Genomic DNA, 21,983 nt, shown 5'->3' with positions numbered 1-21,983 from the left:
AATACACCCTACCCCCCCCCTCCCGGTGTAAAATAAGGCTTTTCAAATTTGAGAATTAAATTTTAGTTTTATTTTGTAATTTCAATAGGGAGATCAAACTGTTCAAATACTTTACCCCCCGGAAAATATCCCCCGTGGAAAATAGGCTTTCCAAATGTGGGAATTTTATTTGAGTTTTATTTTTTAATTTCAGTAGGGGGAAGGAGTTTTGTTACTTGTGTATTATTGGCAACCTCACTCAAGTTAACGCTGCGTCAAACAGTTCGTGGTAACGAACTGTAAGTAAGGAGCGACCCGGCTCCATGGTAACTGAAACTCTAAAAAACGGAGTTTTGATACCAATAGATAGATCAAAGAATTAAATTTTTATGCTGATTTCAAATATGTGAGTCTCATCAAGCTTGTTCTTACTCATCAAAAGTTACGCACCTGAGAAAATCTGGCTGATTTTCGAAAAAAGGGGGAAATACCCCCTAAAAGTTATAGAACCTTAATGAAAATCACACCATCATATTGAGCGTATTAGAGAACCCTACTGTAGAGGTTTAAAGTTCCTATTTAAAAAATTATATAATTTTGCATTTTTTGCCAGAAGAAAGATGCCGGGTGCGTGTTTATTTGTTTTTTTGTTGTTTTTTTTTTTTTTCAGGGGTGATCTTATCGACCCAGTGGTCCTAGAATATCGTGGGAGGACTCAGTGGAACGGAAATTAGAAGTTCTTGTGCCCTTTTAAGTGACCAAATAAAATGGAGGGCAACTAGGCCCCCTCCCACGCTCATTTTTTCCTAATGTCACCCGATCAAAATTTTGAGATAGCCATTTTGTTCAGCATGGTCAAAAATATTATAACTATGTCTTTTAGGATGATCTAATCCCTCGAAGCCCCCAGGGGGAGGGCTGAAAATTACCCGATGTTAGCATATAGTATTGGTTATTGGGACCCGTCTCAATGGTAACCGAAACTCTAGAAAACGGTATGTTGATACAAATAGATGCATTAAAAGAATTGAATTTTAATGCTGATTTCAAATATATAAGTTTCATCAAGGTTAATCCTACCGATCGAAAGTTACGCGCCTGAGAAAATTTGGCTGATTTTCGAAAAAAGGGGGAAAGACCCCCTAAAAGTTATATAACCTTAATGAAAATCACACCATCATATTCCATGTATCAGAGAACCCTACTGTAGAGGTTTCAAGCTCCTATATACAAAAATGTGGAATTTTGCATTTTTTGCCAGAAGAAAGATCACGGGTGCGTATTTATTTTTTTTTATTTTTTTTGGAGTTGCCCTCCAAAAAAAATGGAGGGCAACTAGGACCCCCACCCTTGCTCATTTTTTTCCCAAAGTCACCTGACCAAAATTTTGAGATAGCCATTTTGTTCAGCATGTTCGAAAATATTATAAGTATGTCAATTTCATGTTAACATATAGTATTGGTTATTGGGAAGTATACAGTACAGACGTTTTCAGGGGAGATTCTTCCTGGTGGGGGGGGGGGGGTGGGGGGGTTATGTGGAAATGATCTTTCCATGAAGGAAGTTTTCATGGGGGAAGGGACATTGCTATGAAGGGGACGCCGTACTTATCAGCATTATTTAAAAAAAGATCAGAAATTAAATATAAAAAAACAAGTTTTTCAACTGCAACAGCAGCAACATCAAAACTTTAAACGAACAGAAAATATTACATATATGATTGGGTTCACCCCTAGTCAATACCTAACTCTTTAAGCCAGAGATTTTTTAGTACTTTCGTAAGAGCTATTTATTCTTATTAACGGCCTTTGTGATTAAGCGGTCAGTTTTAAAGAATTGGTACAAAATTCGAACTTTCGCTTAAAGAGCAAGGTATTGACTAGGGGGCAAACCCCCTAATATACGTATTAAAAATATATGAACATAGAAGTTCGTTACGTAAGTTAATTCGTAAGTTACGTATATTTATTACTAATAAAAACGTTCGTAAATAAAATGAAACAAGTTTCGAGAAAGCCATTTAACCAAATAAAAGTAAATTAATATGACAATTTTGTTTTAATTATTCATGTACTGTGAGCCAAGGTCAAAACCTGCATTTATTCAAAAACGTTCAAAAATTAAATAAAAAAAACATGTTTTCTTAACTGAAAGTAAGGAGCGACATTAAAACTTAAAACGAACAGAAATTATTCCGTATATGAAAGGAGCTGTCCCCTCCTCAACGCCTTGCTCTTTACGCTAAAGTTTGATTTTCTCACAACTCTATTTTTCTAAACAATAAAAAACTTTAGCGTAAAGAGCGAGGCGTTCAGGAGGGGACAGCCCCTTTCATATACTGAATAATTTCTGTTCGTTTTAAGTTTTAATGTCGCTCCTTACTTTCAGTTAAGAAAACTTGTTTTTTTTATTTAAAAAAACTTAAGAACGAAACCGGTTTTTTCGTTAGTTTGTTTTTCAGCTTAGCGCGAGACAAGGCAAAGACAAGTGACAGAATATATGGAAAATATATAATTTGGACTATATATTTGCGCATAAGGGGGGGGGATAAATTATTTGGATAGTTTGAAGTCAGAAGAAAATTATTTTTAGGTATATGGCCACTAACAAATTATAGAAGAATAGCGAAGTATCTGGAAATTTTGTTATAAAAAAAAAAAATCTTAGTATAAAGTAAATGTAATGTTTCATTTCAGTGTTTTTTTTTCAAGTGTTAAATCCTTTTTTTTTCAAGACCGTTTTTCCAGGTATTAAATACTATTATTAGGTTAATGTAGTGTTTCATTTAAGTGTTTTATGATGATTTAAAAAAAACAAGTTTTTTAAACTGAAAGTAAGGAGCGACATTAAAACTTAAAACGAACAGAAATTATTCCGTATATGAAAGGGGCTGTCCCCTCTTCAACGCTTCAATCTTTACGCTAAAGTTTTTTATTGTTTTAAAAAACAAAGTTGTGAGACAGAGTCAAACTTTAGCGTAAAGAGCGAGGCGTTGAGAAGGGGACAGCCCCTTTCACATACGGAATAATTTCTGTTCGTTTTAAGTTTTAATGTCGCTCCTTACTTTCAGTTTAAAACAACTTGTTTTGTTTTTTTTATTTAATTTCTGATCGTTTTTTAGTTAATGCAGCTTTTATTTTGGCTCACCGTCATTGAATAAGTAAACAAAATTTGCATAAAATTTTTACTTTTCTTTTGATAAATGGATGTCTCTAAATTTGGATATGACGTAATTTACAAATTAACTTACGTAATTAACTTCTATATTCGTATATTTTTCTTCTGGCAAAAAATTCAAAGTTGCAGATTTTTGCAGATATGAGCTTGAAACCTATGTAATAGGGTTTTCTGATCCACTGAATCTGACGGTGTGATTTTCATTAAAACTCTTTCACTTGTAGGGGATGTTTCCCCCCTCTTTAAAAATTCGGGTAAATTTTCTCAGGCTCGTAGCCTTTGATGATTAATACTAAACTTAATAAAATTTATATATTTAGAATCAGCATTATAAACACATTCTTTTGATACATTTATTGACATCAAAATTCCGTTTTTAAATGTTTTGATTACTATTGAGCCGTATCTCTTGTTTTTCTTATTGTTTTTTTTTATTACGTATATGTTATTACAAATATGAGGGGGTTCTGCCCTTAGTCAATACCACGCTCTTTACGTTAAAAATTAAAAAAAAATTTGATTCACAAACCCCTGAATCACAAAGGCCGTTTAATTAGAATAGACAGCTCTTTTGAAAGCACTAAAAAAAACTGTAGCGTAAAGAGCGAGGTATTGACTTGGGGGAGAACCCCCTCACATACGTTACAATTTCTGTTCGTTTTAAGTTCTAATGTTGCTTCTTACTTTCAGTTAAAAAAACTTGTTTTTTTATATTTAATTTCTGATCTTTTTTTAAATAATGCTTGGAAATTCGGCACCCCCTTCATAGAAATGTCCCTTACCCCAAAGAAACATCCTCCACGGAAAGATTCTCCAGAGTAAACCCCTCCTCTAGCCCCCCCCCCTCCAGAAAAAAATCCTTCCTGTAAATGTCTGTATACTTCCCAATAACCAATAAATAATGCTGGCAAGTCCGGCGCCCCCTTCATGGCAATTTCCCTTCCCCCATGAAAACTTCCTTCATGAACAGATCCTCCAACATAACCCCCGACCCACCCATCCCCCACTACCAGAAAAAAAACCCTCCTGAAAACTTCTGTATACTTCCCAATAACCAATACTATATGTTAACATTCGGTAAAGTTCATAACTTTTAGCCCTCCCCCTGGGAACTTTGGGGGATTAAGTCATCCTAAAAGACATATTTATCATATTTTTGACCATGCTGAACAAAATGGCGATCTCAAAATTTTGATCGGGTGACTTTGGGGAAAAAATGAGCGTGGGAGGGGGCCTAGTTGCCCTCAATTTTTTTGGTCACTTAAAAAGGGAACTAGAACTTTTAATTTCCGTTCTAATGATCCCTCCCACGATATTTTAGGACCACTGGGTCGATACGATCACCCCTGGAAAAAAAAACAACAAAAAAACAAATAAACACGCATCCGTGATCTTTCTTCTGGCAAAAAATGCAAAATTCCACATTTTTTGTAGATAGGAGCTTGAAACCTCTAAATCAGCCAAATTTTCTCAGGCGCGTAACTTTTGATGGGTAGCACTAAACTTGATGAAAGTTATATATTTGAAATTAGCATTGAAATCTGATTCTATTGATTTATCTATTGGTATCAAAAACCCGTTTTCTAGAGTTTCGGTTACCATTGAGCCGGGTCACTCCTTACTTACAGTTCGTTACCACGAACTGTTTGATCGCTGATCAAAGTTTGTTATTTATGCCTTTCAATTTTGTTATTTTACTGTGCTCATGGCCGTATATTTGGCTTTAAAATAAACTTATTTATCTATCTATCTAAAATGCAGGATAATTGTACCAAACACATTTTGAATGCAAACCCGCTTTTTACCCCCCCCCTCCCCCCCCCCCCCAATCTGCAAATCTATAGCCCGAATTTATTTCTAAAGTAGCAAAGAAATTAACGAAAAAACTGGTTTCTTCTCGAATTTTACACAGCGTAAGATTGAGTGAGTGGCGCATAATACACAAGTACCAAAATTCCATCCGCCTACAGAAATTAGAAAAATAAAACTCAAATAAAATTCTCAAACTTAGAAAGCCTTATTTTTCATCGGGGAGTATTTTCCGGGGGGATTTACCGGGGGATATCTTCTGTGGGTGGGGGGATTTTCCGGGGGTGGGGTATATTCCGCGTGTGGTTTTTTCCGCAGGGGGTATTTTTCGGGGGGGGGGAGGGTATTTTCTTGGGGATGGGGGGTATTTTGAAAAGTTGCTGTTTTGCATTTTACATTTTGTGGTTTTACCTGTGATTTTTAATATGGTGTGGTGGTGGCCAGTTATCTTAGGAGGGAGGTGTTGGGGCCATTGGTCTTGATTACCAGATAAATACCAAGGTGGCAGGTTAGTATATATTTCATTCTGTAATTACGCATTAGCATTATCATCACGCTTTTCTTAAGTTTTAAGTCACGAGGTGTCAAATCACCAATTTCAAGAAATTCGACATAACTCAACATAATTTGCACTTTACTGAAAAAATATAAATGTTTTTACTTTTATAACTTTAATAAATCAAATAATATTAACACTTTGATTACTGAAGTTCTTTACTTTTCTTTGAAAAAACTTATTTTGGGGAAAAAGTTCTTTTTAATTAATTTCTGTTCCTTTTGTATTGACAAAGTCTTTTCAGGGAAAAAGAAAATAATATTTTAATTCGTTTCGTTTTTTTAAGACTTTATAGTTTGGCCTGCTATTTGTATACTGAAGAAAAATTTTCAGCAATTTTTAACAACACACACCCTTCTAAAAATCTGAACACAAATAGTAATGTTTAATTTAGTTGCATATCTCTTCTAGTTGACCTGAAAAGAAAAACTTGATACGATTCGCAAAAAAATCTGTTTACTTTTTTTGATAACTTGGATTCACTTACGCTATTTTTATTTGGTTTAATTTTAAGAGCAGAAGTAGCCCCGAAAGTTTGAACCTAATACCCTCAGTCGTTCTTGGGATACTGCTGAGATGCCTTATTGGGAATTAGCATTAACATAGTGCATTTTGATTTGATCTTAAGGCAACATTTAGTTTTAAACATAATGGGACAATGGGAGGGTAGGCGTGGGAGGGGGATTAGTTGCCCTCCAATCACTTTTGACTCTTGAAAAGGGCGTCAACCCTTTTTATTTTCAATCGAATGAGCCCTTTTCGAAGTTCCTACGACAACTCCTTCGATACGAAGTGCCGGGGTTTAAATAAAAAAATAAAAATAAAAAAATGCACCCACATCGATCTTTACTATAAAAATATCAAGCCTTCCAATAACTTTTGACTATTAAAAAGGGCACTAGGATTTTGATTTCCTATCGAATGAGCCCTTTTTGAGTTTCTGCGACAATGCTCTATATAAACACCTTATATGCCCCAGGGGATAAATTACAACCCTTACCTTAAGGGCTGTGAGGGGGTTTGTCATCCTCAAAGACCTTTCAATTTCCAATCAAATGGGCCCTTTTGAAGTTTCTACGACAACACTTTCAATAAAAGTATATCTGCCCCCAGGGCATAACTTACAACCCTTGCCCTGAGGGCTGGGGGGTGGGTTGTCATCGTCAAAGACCTACTTTCCAGAACTTTTTACTACGTTGAACAAAATGGCTGTCTGAAAATTTTGATTGGATATGTTTGGGGGACCGGTGGGCGTGAGAGGGGGGTTAGTTACCCTCTAATCACTTTCGACTATTAAAAAGGAGACTTGCCCTCTCAATTTCCAATTGAGTGAGCCCCTATTGAAGTTTTTACAACAACGCTATCTATAAAAACCCTATATGCCGCCAGGGCATAACTAAAAAGCTTTGCCCTGGGGGGTTTGTCATCCTCAAGTACATAATTTCCCGAATTTTCAACTACGTTGAACGAAATTGTTATCCCTAAACTGTGATTGATTGGGTAAATGGTGGGCGTGAGAAGGGGGTTAATTACTCTCCACTCATTTTTGACTACTAAAAATCGCACTAGCCCTTTCAATTTCTAATCAAATGAACCCTTTTTGAAATTTCTACAACAACTTTCTATATAAACCTTATATGCCCCCAGGACAAAACTTACAACCCTTAAAACCTCTGAGGGGGTTATCATCCTAAAAGACCTAATTTCCAGAATTTTCAACTACATTGAACAAAATAGATAGCTCAAAATTTTGATTGGATGTGTTTGGGGAATAGGTAGGCGTGAGAGGAGAGTTAGTTGCCCTTCAATCGCTTTCGACTATTAAAAAGGGCAATAGCCCTTTCAATTTCCAATTTAATGAGCCCTTTTTGAAGTTTCTATAAAATCGTTTTCTATAAAAACCTTATATGCCCCCAGGGAATAACTTACAACCCTTGCCCTGAGGATTGTGGGGGGGGGGCGGGGCTGTCAACCTTAAAGACCTAATTTCCAAAACTTTCAACTCACCTTGAATAAAAGGGCCATCTAAAAATTTTGATTATCCAATCAAAATTTTTAGAAAAAGGTAGGCGTGAGAGAGGGGTTAGTTGCCCTCATATCACTTTTGACTACTAAAAAGGGCACTAGCCCTTTGAATGTTAAATCGAATGAGCCCTTTTTCAAGTTTCTACTACAAATATTTCGATACAAACCTTATATGCCCCCAGGGCATAACTTATAACCCTTGCCCTGAAGACTGTGGGGGGAGTGTCCTGCTCAAAGGTATAACTTCCAGAACTGTCAACTATGTGGAATAAAATAGCTATCTCAAAATTTTTATTGGATGTGTTAGGGGAAATGTTGGGCGTGGAAGAGGTGTTAGTTGCCTTCCAATCACTTTCGACTATTGAAATGGGCACTAGCCATTTAAATTTCCGATCGAATGAGCCCTTTTTGAAGTTTCTACAACAATGTTTTCTATAAAGACGTTATATGCCCCCAGGGCATAACTAATAACCCTTGCCATAAGGGCTGTGAGGGGGGTTTGTCATCCTCAAAAACGTAATTTGCAAAACTTTCAACGACGTTGAACAAAATGGCGATCTAAAAATTTTGATGGATGTGTTTGGGGAATAGGTGGGCATGAGAGGGGGGTTAGTTGCCCTTCAATCACTTTTGACTATTAAAAAGGGCACTAGCCCTTTGAATTTCCCATCAAATCAGCTTTTTTGTAAGTTTCTACGGTAACACTTTCTATAAATACCTTATCTTTCAGCAGGGCATAACTTACAACCCTTGCCCTGAGGGCTGTGTGGGAGTGTCCTCCTCAAAACATAATTTCTATCTGGAAATCAACTACGCTTAACAAAATGGCTATCTCGAAATTTGGATTGGATGTGGTTTGGGAAAGTGTGGGCGTGGAAGGGGTGTTAGCTGCCTTCCAATCACTTTCAACTATTAAAATTGGCACAAGCCACTGAAATTTCCAATTTAATGAGTCCTTTCAAAATTTCTACGACAACTTCTTCGATACGAAGTGCCCTGGTCTAAAAGAAAAAAAAATAATACATTGTGCCAACATTGTTCTTAAATGCACCCAGGGAACAACTTCTGAGGGTTGTGGGGGAGTGTCCTCCTCAAAAGCATAATTTCTATCTGGAAATCAACTACGCTGAACAAAATGGCTATCTCAAAATTTTGATTGGATGTGTATGGGGAAATGGTTGGCGTGGAAGGGGTGTTAGCTGCCTTCCAATCAGTTTCGACTATTAAAAAGGGCTCTAACCATTCAAATTTCCAATGAAATTAGCCCTTTTCGAAGTTTCTACGACAACTTCTTCGATACGAAGTGCCTTGGTATGGAAAAAAAAAATCAAAAAATAAATAATACATTGTGCCAACATCGTTCTTTACTTAGGCAAATACGCATGTGACGTGCCTCACCTGGACAATTTAATTTCATTTACGTGATAAGTTTGTTTCCAAAGTTATGGAAATTAATTATAATTTGTTGCTCGTTTAAAGAGATCATACTATCTTTATTTGTGAGTAATAATTGTGTATGTATATATTTATTCTATTTCTCGAAAATGGCTTCCATGTTTTTTTGGGAAAATAGGTATCTGGTATCTAGGGATATTTTCGCATAAAAAACTATCTAGATAGGTCAGAAGTCTGAGGAAAATCGTTCAGAGCCTGAATTTTGTTTTTGAAAATGACATCACGTACTATGTTAGTACATCATTTAAGCATTTCTTATGACATCATATATGGCATCATATAAGTATTTTCTCATCTGAGTCATGAATAGCATAAATAAGATTGTTGAGTTTTCAACTCATCAGTTATTTATATAATATAATGTCTGTTGGAAGGCCCTAAAAAACGAGAATCTGCTGTTGCAGTTACTATAAATGATGGTTTTTTGGAATCCACACCTTAACTAACGTGTCAAAAATGAAAATGAAGAGAAAAGACACAGGCGGTTAGACTATATTTGAAAACGACAATTAGAGCATATTAAAAATTAAAATGAAGAGCAAAGACAAACGCAGTTAGAAGACATACGACAACAAACAAGTGAGGGAACCAAAACGTGTCAAAACTAAAAGTGATAGCGACGGTGATCAATTTTGGGATTTTGACATGGAAAAGATCATCAATACCTACCATACCTTTGTTAAAGAAAACAACAACAAAGGTTTGACAATATGTTTTCCATAATGACGAAAGATAAGCTGAGGTGTAACAAAGTAAACAAATTGATAATGATAGTGATGATGATTGAGTTTTGGATTTTGACATGGAAAAGGTACTCAATACCTACCAAACCTTCGAAAATCAAAAATATGGACTGGATAAATCGTTGGAAAAAAATGAAGCTTTTGTTCCACGTCCTTAACAATTAAAACCAACAAAAGTTCGGCGATATGTTCATAATGTAAAAAGAGAAGCCAAGGCAAAAGAAGAAGTTTTTGTCCCACAACCTGAACAATTAAAAGAAACAAAGGTGGTCGTTAATGCCTCCCATACCTTGTAAAATCAAAAACCTAGACTAAATAAATCGTTAGAAGAAAAAGAAGTTTTATCCCACCATCTGAACAATTGAAAGAAACAAAGGTTCGGCGACATGTCTCGCATAATGACAAAAGACACGCCGAGGCAAAAGTTAAAGGTCCAATAAAAAAAAATGTAATTATACAAAGGCACTACTTCTAATTTAAGGTCCATTTGGACGTCATGACCCTCAAGAAAAGGCTCAAATTGTCTGCGTTTAGAAGACAAGCTACAGTGAGAATATATATATAGAAGCCTGCCACGTGTCGTGTGCCGGATCCCGGCAGCGACGGTCGTCGGGCTCCCTGTACTATATGTATATATTTATATATATATATACACACATATATATATATATATATATATATATATATATATATATATATATATATATATATATATATATATATATATATATATATATATATATATATATATATATATATACACACACACACACACACACATATATATATATATATACATATATATATATATATATATATATATATATATATATATATATATATATATATATATATATATATATATATATATATATATATATATATATATATATATATATATATATATATATATATATATATATATATATATATATATATATATATATATATATATATATATATATATATATATATATATATATATATATATATATATATATATATATATATATATATATATATATATATATATATATATATATATATATATATATATATATATATATATATATATATATATATATACACGCTAGCGCAATTATTATCATATTCTTCATTTTTAATCCATGGGGTGGCAAATCAGCATACTCAATTGAATTATGAAACTCCCGCGTTAATTCAGTTCTTAATTCTTGTTTATCCTTCAGAGAATCACAAATTTTACATGATAAGCGAGTAGTAAGGTCGTTTAAGGTCCGATGCCACCCTACCTATGGCAGTCTCAGTTCCGACGGTGCCCTGCCTTTGGCCATTCCGGGTCCTATGGCACCCTGCTTGTGGCCATAATATGTACGATAGCGTCCTACCTAAAGCCAAAACTAATGCTTTCGAGCACTACCTATAGTCATATTTATTCATATAGTGCCCAACCTATAGTCATAATTAATAAAATAGCACCCTACCTATAGCCATGATAGACACGATGGTATCCCATCTATAGCCAAGATTGATACGATGGTTCCCTACCTATAGCCACAATAAACACGATGGCGCCCAACGTATAGCAATAATTAATACTATGGCACCCTAGCTATAGCAATAATTAATATTTTAGCACGCTACCTATAGCCATATTAGTTACAATGGTGCCTAACCCATAGCCATCAGAGATACGATGGTGCCCTAGCCATTTCCTTGATAAATACAAGGGCACTCTACCTACAGTCATGATAAGTACGATGGTGCCCCTCCTGCAGCGACAAGGTTTCATTTCGTCCGTTCCATTTCAGTTATTGTCGTCAAATTACACTTTAGGATAAAATTTTAATCATGAGTCACCTAATTACTAAAATCAATCCTTTGGTCCTGTCACTTTTGACTTAATTTTGATTTGTATTTTTAATTATACTAATGATTTGCTTGTTTGAAGAATATGTTTTGATATGTTTAGTTTGTGTTTCTTGCTTTCTGTGCTAGGTTTTTAGCATTCCGTGTGTGTGTTGTTTGAAACTTATGATTTGGTATGTTTACTTGTGTTGTTTTATGTTTTGACTTCTTTGAAAGATATGATTTCTTAACTCCCATTAAAGTTGCCCTTGCTTAATTTTGTTATTTCTGCTTGAACTTTACTTAATTTTTTGAAATTCGCTTCCATTATTTTAATCTTTTTAATTCCTTCTTGTTTAATGCCTTTTCCATTGTTTTTTACTGTCTTCAATCATTTAGTAAATCAGATCCAACATCATCTAGGCTATTTCAAGACCAAAAAAGCCTTTCAGAGGGCTTATATGGTCTTCAATCCTTTATTTACTCCTATCTAGCATCACTTAGGCTATCTCAAGACCAAAAGACCATTTTTGTTCGAATCAGTCCTCTCCCAGTCTTCTAGGACCATTGGTTTGATACGATCACTCCAGGAAAAAAAAATATATCTCTGATATTTCTTCTGATAAAAAAAAACAAAAATTTCAATTTTTTTAGATAAGAGCTTGAAACGTCTACATTAACGTTCTCTGATATTCTGAATCTGTTAGTGGAATTTTCGTAAAAACCCCTTGACTTTTGTGGGGTATTTATTCCAATTTTTGAAAACCAAGGTCGTTTCTTGCTGCTTCTAAGCAGCCGAAGGCAGCTAACAAAAAAAGTATGAAAGATGCATTATTGTTTCGTAAGGCAATAAATAAAATAAATTTATGTTACCTGTTATCCTCAGTGGAGACTTGTTTTGCGCCTCGTTTGAATTTACTTCATCAATCGCATATGTTGGGACAGAATAGGTTGATAGTATAACAGCGTTGATAAAACTATCAGAATCAATATTAAAAATTACACCAACAAGACCCTGAAAAAAAAATTCAGTAAAATGTGTCCCTGTTCCTTTTGAAGTGAATGCGGTAAATTTATCATCATGTTTTCTCTATTTTCTGAAATACACACTATGTACTCAACTTCCGGTAATGACAAGTAATTATTATATAATATTAAAATAATTTTCAATTTTTTTTGAAATATAATTTAATACGAGAAGATAAAATAGTTTTTTAGACAATTTATGTAAATAGCGGCGAAAAAATGCCCTTAACGATGTTTAGAATTTAAGAACTTTAAATATTATTTTAAGACTTAGGTACCCCAATACTAATGTAGTTTATAAACCAAAACCATATCTATTGTAGCTGTTTCACCATGCTTTCTTTTCAGTTAATGCTGGCTCGAAGTCTTATACTGTGTATAAATACAATAATAGGCAGCACAATAGTGCTGCCTAAGTAAAGAACGATGTTGGCACAATTTATTATTTTTTCTTTTGGTTTTTTGGTTTTTGGTTTCTTGGTCTTAGACCAGGGCATTTCGTATCGAAGGAGTCGTCGTAGAAACTTCGAAAAGGGCTCATTTGATCGGAGTGTCATTTTTAATAGTCGAAAGTAATTGGAAGGCAACTAACACTCCTTTCACGCCCACCATTTCCCCAAACACATCCAATCAAAATTTTGAGATAACCATTTTGTTCAGTGTATATATTTCCAGATAGAAATTATATTTTTGAGGAGGAAAATGTTAATATTATTTGATTTGTTAAAGTTATAAAAGTAAAAACATTTATATTTTTTCAGTAAAGTGCAAATTATGTTTTGTCCTTGGGAAGGCATAGGGGTTTTGAGCGCTACTCATATTAATTTCAGCTCGTTTTGAGTTTGACTCGGTTATTTATTGTAATTTTTGTTCGTTTTGGGGTTTCATTTATATATCGATGCTGATTCGTGGTAATTTCACGCTTGGTAGATTATTTGATTTAATTTTTGCTCATTTTTGGTTTAATGGAGATCTTTACTTTTCTTTGAAAAACTTATTTTGTGGAATTTTTTTTAATTAATAAATACAAAGAGATGATTTTAGTATAAATAGTATAATATTATAAATAGTATAAATACAATGAATTTATATCACCATTGGTATAGCGATCGTAGATAAGTATTAAATGGTTTATTTTCATCGGCTTAAAATTAATTTTAGTTAAAGGAATCAAAGAGAGAATTCTTGTTAATGGTTACTCACCACATGGTGTACCTGTATTGAATCTTAGATGGGTATTTTATTGGGTACGGTAGCAGGGGGTAGGAATTAGGAGATAAACTCTACCGGCATGGTGTACTTACTCTGGATTTTTTTAGGGGCACCATAAGCAAATTTTAAAATAGCTTTTTGTTCAGAAAAACTATACCCTAATAGAGGGTATGATATAACGTTTCGTAACCTAAGAGACTTTTTTTAAACTTTTCCAGAAAGATAAACAGGGCAGAGACACACTTTTATCTAGGCACGATTTAAAAACGACTATTCGGAACTGCGGCCAAAGCTTTTTCCAAACATTAGGACACTTGTACATTCGGACTTTTGCCACTCACAGACAAGAGAATTTTATTCTTTTGCCATTCACAAGCAAGAATGGTTGGTTTTTATTATGCTCTTATTTCTTCTAATTATGTTTCATACACTTCTTTAACACTTCTAACCTTCATTTTTAGATTTAAATATGTTCCTACACCAAGCTGTAATATTCAACAAAACTTTCAGCTTTTTTTCAGCTTTACTAACACTCCTACACCAAGCTATACTAGTCAAAAGGCTTTGTTATATTAATTTCAAACAACTTTTTTCTCTCATTGATTGCTCTTTAACCTTGTTTTTTGTATTTCCGTATATTCCTTTAGCACTCCTAACCTTAGTTTTTCAGCGTTACGTAATTTCCTAGACCAGGCTAAATCAGTCAAAAGACATTTTCATGTTAACTTTAAACAAATTTGTTTTTAATTGGTCTTTAACCATGTATTTTTTTACATTTTTTTCTCACCTTTAACACCCCTACCCTAATTTTGGGCTTTACCTACACTTATACACCAAGCTATACTAGTCAAAAGGCTTTGTTATATTCATTCCTACACCAAGTTATATTAATCAAAAGACTATAATATTTATGTCAAACAAGTTTTTTTCCTTTACCATTCTTTAACTTAGTTTTTTTTTTACATTTTTGCACACTCCTCAAACACTTCTAATTTTATTTTTTCAGCTTTATGTATTTCCCCACACCAAGCTATATTAGTAAAAAGACTTTGTTATATTAACTTCAAACAAGTTTTTTTTTCTTTTATTGCTCTATAACCGTGTAATTGATATTTTCATACACTCCTTTAACGCTCTTCATTTTAGTTTTTCAGATTTGCCCACACTCCGAAACCAAGATATATCAGTCAAAAGGCTTTGCTGTATTAATTTCAAACATTTTTTTTTCTTTCATTACACTTTAACCTAGTGTTTGGAATTTTCGTACACTCCTTGAACACTCGTAACCTTAATTTTTCAGCTTTACCTATGTTCCTATAGCAAGCTATATTAGCCAAAAGACATTGTTATATTAACTGCAAACAAGTTTTTTTTTTCCTCATTAACCATATTTTTACATATTCAAAAACTCCTTTGACATTCATAACCTTAGTTATTTGGCTTTGCCTACACTCATACACCAGGCTAAATTACTCAAAAGGCCTTATTATATTAATTTCAAACAAATTTTTTTTCTTTTATCGCTCTTTAACCATGTTTTATACATTTTGTACACTCCTTTGTCACTCCTAATCTTAATTTTCCAGCTTTACGTATGTTCTTATACAAGAGCTATATTAGTCAAACACTTTGTTTTATTAGCTTCAAATAACTTTTTTTTATTTATATCTCTATAATCATGTTTTTTATATTTACATAGAGTCTTTTAACATTCCTAACCTTAGTTTTTCAGCTTGCTTATACTCCTACACCAATCTATATTAGTCAAAAGACTTTGTTATATGAACTACAAACTATATAAAACATTATTTCTTACATTTTCGTACATTGATTTAACACTCCTAACCTTAGTTTTTTTTTCATTTTAAGTATGTTCCTACACTAAGCCATATTAAATTAAAGACTTGATTTTATTAATTTCAAACAATTTCCTTTCTTCAATTGTTCATTAACCTAGTTTTTACAATTTCATTCATTCTTCTAACGGTCCCTTTCTTAAAAATCAGAAAATCATATAAATATAATGCAAAGGAACATTTTTAATGAAACAATATCGTATACAATATTACATATTATAAACATCATTGAACAAGGTAAAATTTTTGGAATCCGTTCCATAAAATAACTTACCATGTTCTCCCTTGACAGGGCACTTATTTATCTCTTACTTTGTAACCACCACAGCATTCATTATTCCATATTGGTTTATGAACAACTTTTTTTGGCGGTTTATGACTACTTGTGACTACGACCGCAACTACTTGCAACTACGACAACTTATGACTTTGAATACATGCGACTGTTACTTTTTGCTACTATAAATAAATGTGAATGCAACAACTTGCGAGTGCGACTACTTGCAAATGTGATTATTTGTGATAGTGACTGCTTACAACTGCAACTACTTTTGACTGCGACTACGATTACTTGCGACAGCAACTACTTGCGACTGTAACTACTTGTGACTGTGGCTATGACTACTTGCGAATGCAACAACTTTTCAGCTACTTGTGACTATGCCTGCTACTATTTCCAACTGTGACTACTTTTTACTGCGGTTGCGACTATTTGCGTCTGCAATTGTGACTACTTGTGACTGTGAATGCAACTACGACTATTTTCGACTGCTCCCACGACTGTTTTCGACTGCTTCTACTACTGATACCTGTACTACTATTATTACTACTACTACTACTACTATTACTACTACTACTACTATTACTACTGCTACTACTACTACTACTACCACTACTACTATTACTACTACTACTACTACTACTACTATTACTACTACTACTACTACTATTACTACTACTGTTACTGCTACTACAACTACTAACTACTACTACTACTACTACTACTACTACTACTACTACTACTACTACTACTACTGTTACTGCTACTACAACTACTAACTACTACTACTACTACTACTACTACTACTACTACTACCACTACAATAACTACTACTTCTACGACCACTACTACAACTTTTATTGAACTAAATCAAAATAGTTAAGTGCGTCTAGGTTTTCAAAAAGGCACATCTGTAAAGGTCTAAAGAATGGCTAAAGCTATTGAGTTGAAAATTTCAGGGAAGTTCCAACTCAATTTCAAATTCAGACTTTTCAACTTAAATTTCACTCAATCAGAAGATATTACATGCATCCAAGCTGTCAGAATGACATTCCACACCTCACTCAGTAAATCCTCACGTAAAAGTTACCCATAAAGGAATTTAAAGAGTCAGAAATAAATAGTTGCCTTTGCAATATATTCAATCTTTTATTCCAGTTTCATTAATATGGAAATTTGGAACATTCTCCCAACAGGATTATTTCGAGTATAGTATCAGTAAAATGTCATTGAATCAAAATTTTAGTTCAAGAACAGTTTCAAACCTTTTCAGATTAAAAGAAATGCATAGAACAATTATTTAGAATACAATCAAAGCCAACGCTTTGATCATCTGATGCAACTTAAAATATAAATTAAAATCAAATATTTTAATTTTTAAGCCAAAATCTTAAAACTGGAGAAATATTGATTCTATTAACCAACAATAAACTTTGGTAATCAAAGACGAACAAAAATTAATTGGAAAAAAACTGTTCTAAAAAGAAGTTATTCAAAGAAGAGTAATAGTTTGGCAACTGCCCCGTCCCCCCACCATAAGCCTTTTAAAGTCTATTACATCAATTTTGCTTTAATGAAGACAAAATATATTCTAAACACTTTGTGATAGATATAACATCAAAAAGCAATAAAATTGGGATTAAATAAAATCTAATCTTAAAACTTAGAAAATTAGCGTAGATTTAGTCTACGCTAAACAGGGTTTAGCCTAAATCTTGTTTGTAGTAATTTTTGTTCCTTTTAAGTTTTACAGGAATATTCTTTTTTATTATTACTCGTTTTAGGATTAATGTATTTATATTCATATCAATATCCGTTATCTTTATTTCTCATGTTATTATCTATTCTAATTTCTGTTTTCAGTTCGTTTTGGGTTTTATTTATTCTTAATAATTTTTGGCCGTTTTAAGTTTAAATAATTATTTTACTTTATTTTTGCTCGTCATAAGTTCTAATATGGCTCTCTACAATTTCTTAAAATGGTGTATTCTTATTAATATTTTGATTATTTAATTCCTATAAAAAATTTCTGTCACCCAGACTTCTTACAGCCGTTGTATTCAATAGTCATAGAAGCTCTACACCATTTAAAATCAAACTATGACTTAGTTACTCTTAGTTTTTCTCAAAAATCGGTAGGGACCCACAACATTGAGTCATTAATTGGTAGTTAAGGGCTATCCCATTTATCAAAAGATTCTTTCTTTTTTTCGAGACTGTTTTCTACCTCAAAACTTACTTATCATACCAATTTCAATATTCTTAGCCAATATAATCAATTTGTGACACATCTAGGAGAATACAATACTTGATTACACAATCTTTCTCTCCTTTTAGCGGGAACCAAACCAAGATTCATGCTGCCCAGCATCAATGGAAGACCAGATGACTGACGTAGTCCTATGAAATCTTTCAGTAACATGTTTTTTCTTTATATCTGGACTCCGCCACATATCCTAACACCACTAGTCTAAACGATGACCACTGATTTATACCAAAGTTGTTTGTTATTTCTCTTAAATAACCAGAAATGGTAGCAAAAAAAGTAAACCTTGATTGTATGTTAAAACCACTTTTGGATATTTTAAGAGAAAATAACAAAACTACTACTACTACTAACAACTCATCGCAGCACCAAGCCGCCTGAGGCCAACACAGCTACGCACGCTCCTCCTCCACCCCAATCTATTCAAAGCCTCCTTTTTTACACCCGCCCACGAAGTACCCATTTCCTTTAAATCTTTCTTTATGACGTCTTCCCACCCCAGATAAGGACAATCTGCTTTTTGTTTACCCCTAGATTGTTTCCGGAAAAGAACAATCTTCGGAAATATGTCATCCTACATCCGCAAAACCTGCCCAAACCCACTCAACCATACGTTCATTATAGACCCAGAAAGCGGTATTGAACCACATTTTTCGTATAGCCTATTGTTTGAAATACGGTCAGTCAGCCGGGTACCCAGAACAATCCTTAAGCAATTTCTCTGGAAAACATCTAGCAAATCTTCATCCGCTTTTCGGAGCGTCCATGCTTCAGAGCCATATTTGACCACTGTCATCACTGTAGCTTCTAATATTCTAATCTTGGTTTGCAGACTTTTCTTCCTATTCTTACAAACTTTTTTTAACTGTAAAAAAACACCCTGAACCTTGGCTATTCTACTTTTAATATCTGCACTGCTCCCACCATCATTCCTAATGATACTACCAAGGTAAGTGAAGCTGCCCACTTCATCCATCCTTTTATTACCCAACGTCACCTTTTCATCTTCACTTATTCCTAGCCTTAGTGACTTAGTCTTCTTAACATTAATTTTCAAACCTATTCTAGCGCACCGTATTCGCAAAACCTCTAAAAGTTCATTCACTTTGCTCACACTTTCATCCAGTATGCTTAAATCATCAGCACAATCTAAGTCAAGGAGAATTTTTCCTCCACATTTGATTCCGTGGTTTCCAATTGCAATTCCTGTGCTACTTAAAACAAAGTCAATCAAAATGACCCATATAAATGTGGATAGAAAAGAGCACTGCTTAACTCCTGATTTAATATAAAACAAGCTGCTACCCTCATTTCCTACCTTAACCGCAGCAGTGTTATTCTCGTACATAGCACTAATCACTTTAATGTATTTGTCTGGTATACCATACAAGGATAAAACCTTTACTAAAGCTCCTCTATCAACAGAATCGAACGCTTGCTCATAATCTATAAAACTGAGGACCAAAGGTGTTTGAAAACTTAGGCACTTCTCAATTATTAACCTAAGAGTGACAATTTGGTCAACACATCCTCTAACTTTTCTAAAACCGCACTGCTCTTCTCTTAAAACTTTGTCTTCGGCATCTCTCAGTCTAAAAAGTATCATATTACTAAGCAATTTACTACCTACAGAGACCAGACTAATGCCTCGATAATTGCCACACTCACTTTTATCACCTTTCTTATAAAGTGGCTTAATTAAAGCTTTCCTAAAATCGCTAGGTACTTCCCTTTTTTCATAAATCATATTCATAATTTTCAATAATTTATATCTAACTTCACACCCACCATATTTAAGAAACTCATTTACCACCCTATCAGCACCTGGAGCCTTATTATTGTTTAATCCTTTTAGTACTGTTGCTAATTCCTCCTCACAAAACAAATCTTCCTTCACATCCAAGGTATGACAAACTTTTTCATTTTCCTCTATGTCTTTTCCTGCAACTCTATCTCGGTAAAGCAAACTCTCAAAATGTTCGGCCCATCTCTCTTTAGCTTTTTCCTTATCGCTAATTGCCACCCCATTCCTATCTTTAACTGGGACAAATCAGGATTTACTACTACCTCTCAATTTGCTAACTTGCCAGTACAATATTTTACTATTATGCCGTCTGGCTGCATCTTCTAAATACTCGGCAATTTTATCCATGGCCTCCACTTAACACCTCCTTATTTCATATTTCAATGCTTTCTCCACTTTCTTTACATTTCTTTTGTTTTCATGTGATCTATCACTCAGATAATTCTTGTACAAGTCCTTTCTCCTTTCTATTAAACATAAAGCTTTTTCACTAATATTCTTAGCTGCAGTTCTAGCTTTCTTCCCTAATACACCTTCAGCAACTTCACAAATTATTTTTCTAAAATTATTCCAACCATCTTCTACATTATCAAATTTTAAACTCTCAAGTTTGGTATTCAACTGTTCCTGGAAAGTTTCACTCAAATTCTCATCCTGGAGTCTAATAACATCATAACTTCCCGGGAGGTAATTGCCCTTCCGATATTTCAGCTTTAAATTAACCCTTGACACTACTAGATGGTGATCTTTACTTTTAACATCAATAACAGCACTCCTATATACCCTAGTATCTTGTATTGATCCTGCCAGTCTTCGGTTTACTATAACATAATCAATAAGGTTTGCTGTCTTACCATCACGTGAATACCATGTTAGCATATGAGCCATTTTATGACCAAACACCGTATTGGTTATAACTAGATTGTTATACCTACAAAATTGCAAAAGTCTGTATCCATTACTGTTTCTTTTCCTATACCAAATTTACCTAAGCTGGGATACCATCTATCCTTATTTCTACCAACCTGGGCGTTAAAATCTCCCAGCAATAACATCATATTTCTACCTGGGACCTTGTCTATTTGCTCCTGTAACTGTAAGTAGAATTCATCTGAGTTACTAGTATCTCCATCCGTCGGTTCTACAGGGGCGTATACTACTATAACTGATACCCTGAACTCTCTAGTCATAAAATGAGCATTTAGTATTCTATTATTAATACCTTCCCCGCCTAAAAAAGACTTAGCAGCTTCCTTATTCATCATGAGCCCTACTCCCTATCTATGTACCCCATCCTTCCTGCCTGAGTAAACAAATTCTATATCATCTAATTTCATGCTTCCTACCCCTGGGATATGAGTTCCTGAAACTCCTAATAAATTAAGTTTGAATCGTCTGAATTCGTCAGTCAAAATGTCGATACGATATTCATTTTTTAATGTCGTAACATTCCAAGTTCCAATTTTCATGTTCTTTAAATCATTGAAATTTTTTTCGCCTCAGGAAAAGCAATGATCCCGGATACCAGTGCAGGACGGGGATCACATATCTCAAGTCTACACCGAAATGCTTAAACCGGCTTAGAACCGAACAGCAAGAAGTCCCTGGGACCTCCATGAATGGAGGCTTTGTGCAATCCTGGGCTCATCTTGGTCACAACAGGGTTTTCAGCGCTTGGTGATGCTCTTCTATCAAAAAGAGTTAAAATCCTGCACAAAAAATCTCAAGTCTATTACCTACGACTCATTATATATTCATGCCTACAAATATTATGTCACTACGGGGAGGCAACCCGTAATAGATAAATTAGCTAGGAAGAGGTTTTTCAGCCCAAAGACGCCCATCAAAACATACCAATCCCAGAAGAATTGTCTATTAGTCAGAATCCCGTGCGAATGCTGTGTCGTTTACTAGGCTATAATTTCCTCGAGGGGCGCCACTCCTCAAGTGGGAATAGAGTTGACCGCA

General features: G+C 34.1%; 1 protein-coding gene across 1 annotated transcript in view; it reads right to left on the bottom strand.

Moving 5' to 3' along the window:
* The window catches only part of LOC148946088 (uncharacterized), a 146,064-nt gene that overhangs the window by 62,841 nt on the left and 61,240 nt on the right, over nt 1–21,983 (bottom strand). The window contains exon 6 of the mRNA XM_089097598.1: nt 12,445–12,586. Coding sequence (XP_088953724.1) covers nt 12,445–12,586 — 142 coding nt within the window. The remainder of the gene's footprint in view (nt 1–12,444; nt 12,587–21,983) is intronic.

The sequence above is a fragment of the Artemia sp. Qi Xiang Cuo genome, chromosome 12 (assembly GCF_049724085.1).
Source record: "Artemia sp. Qi Xiang Cuo chromosome 12, ASM4972408v1, whole genome shotgun sequence".
Lineage (NCBI taxonomy): Eukaryota > Metazoa > Arthropoda > Branchiopoda > Anostraca > Artemiidae > Artemia > Artemia sp. Qi Xiang Cuo.
This window is presented reverse-complemented; position numbering and strand designations above follow the sequence as displayed.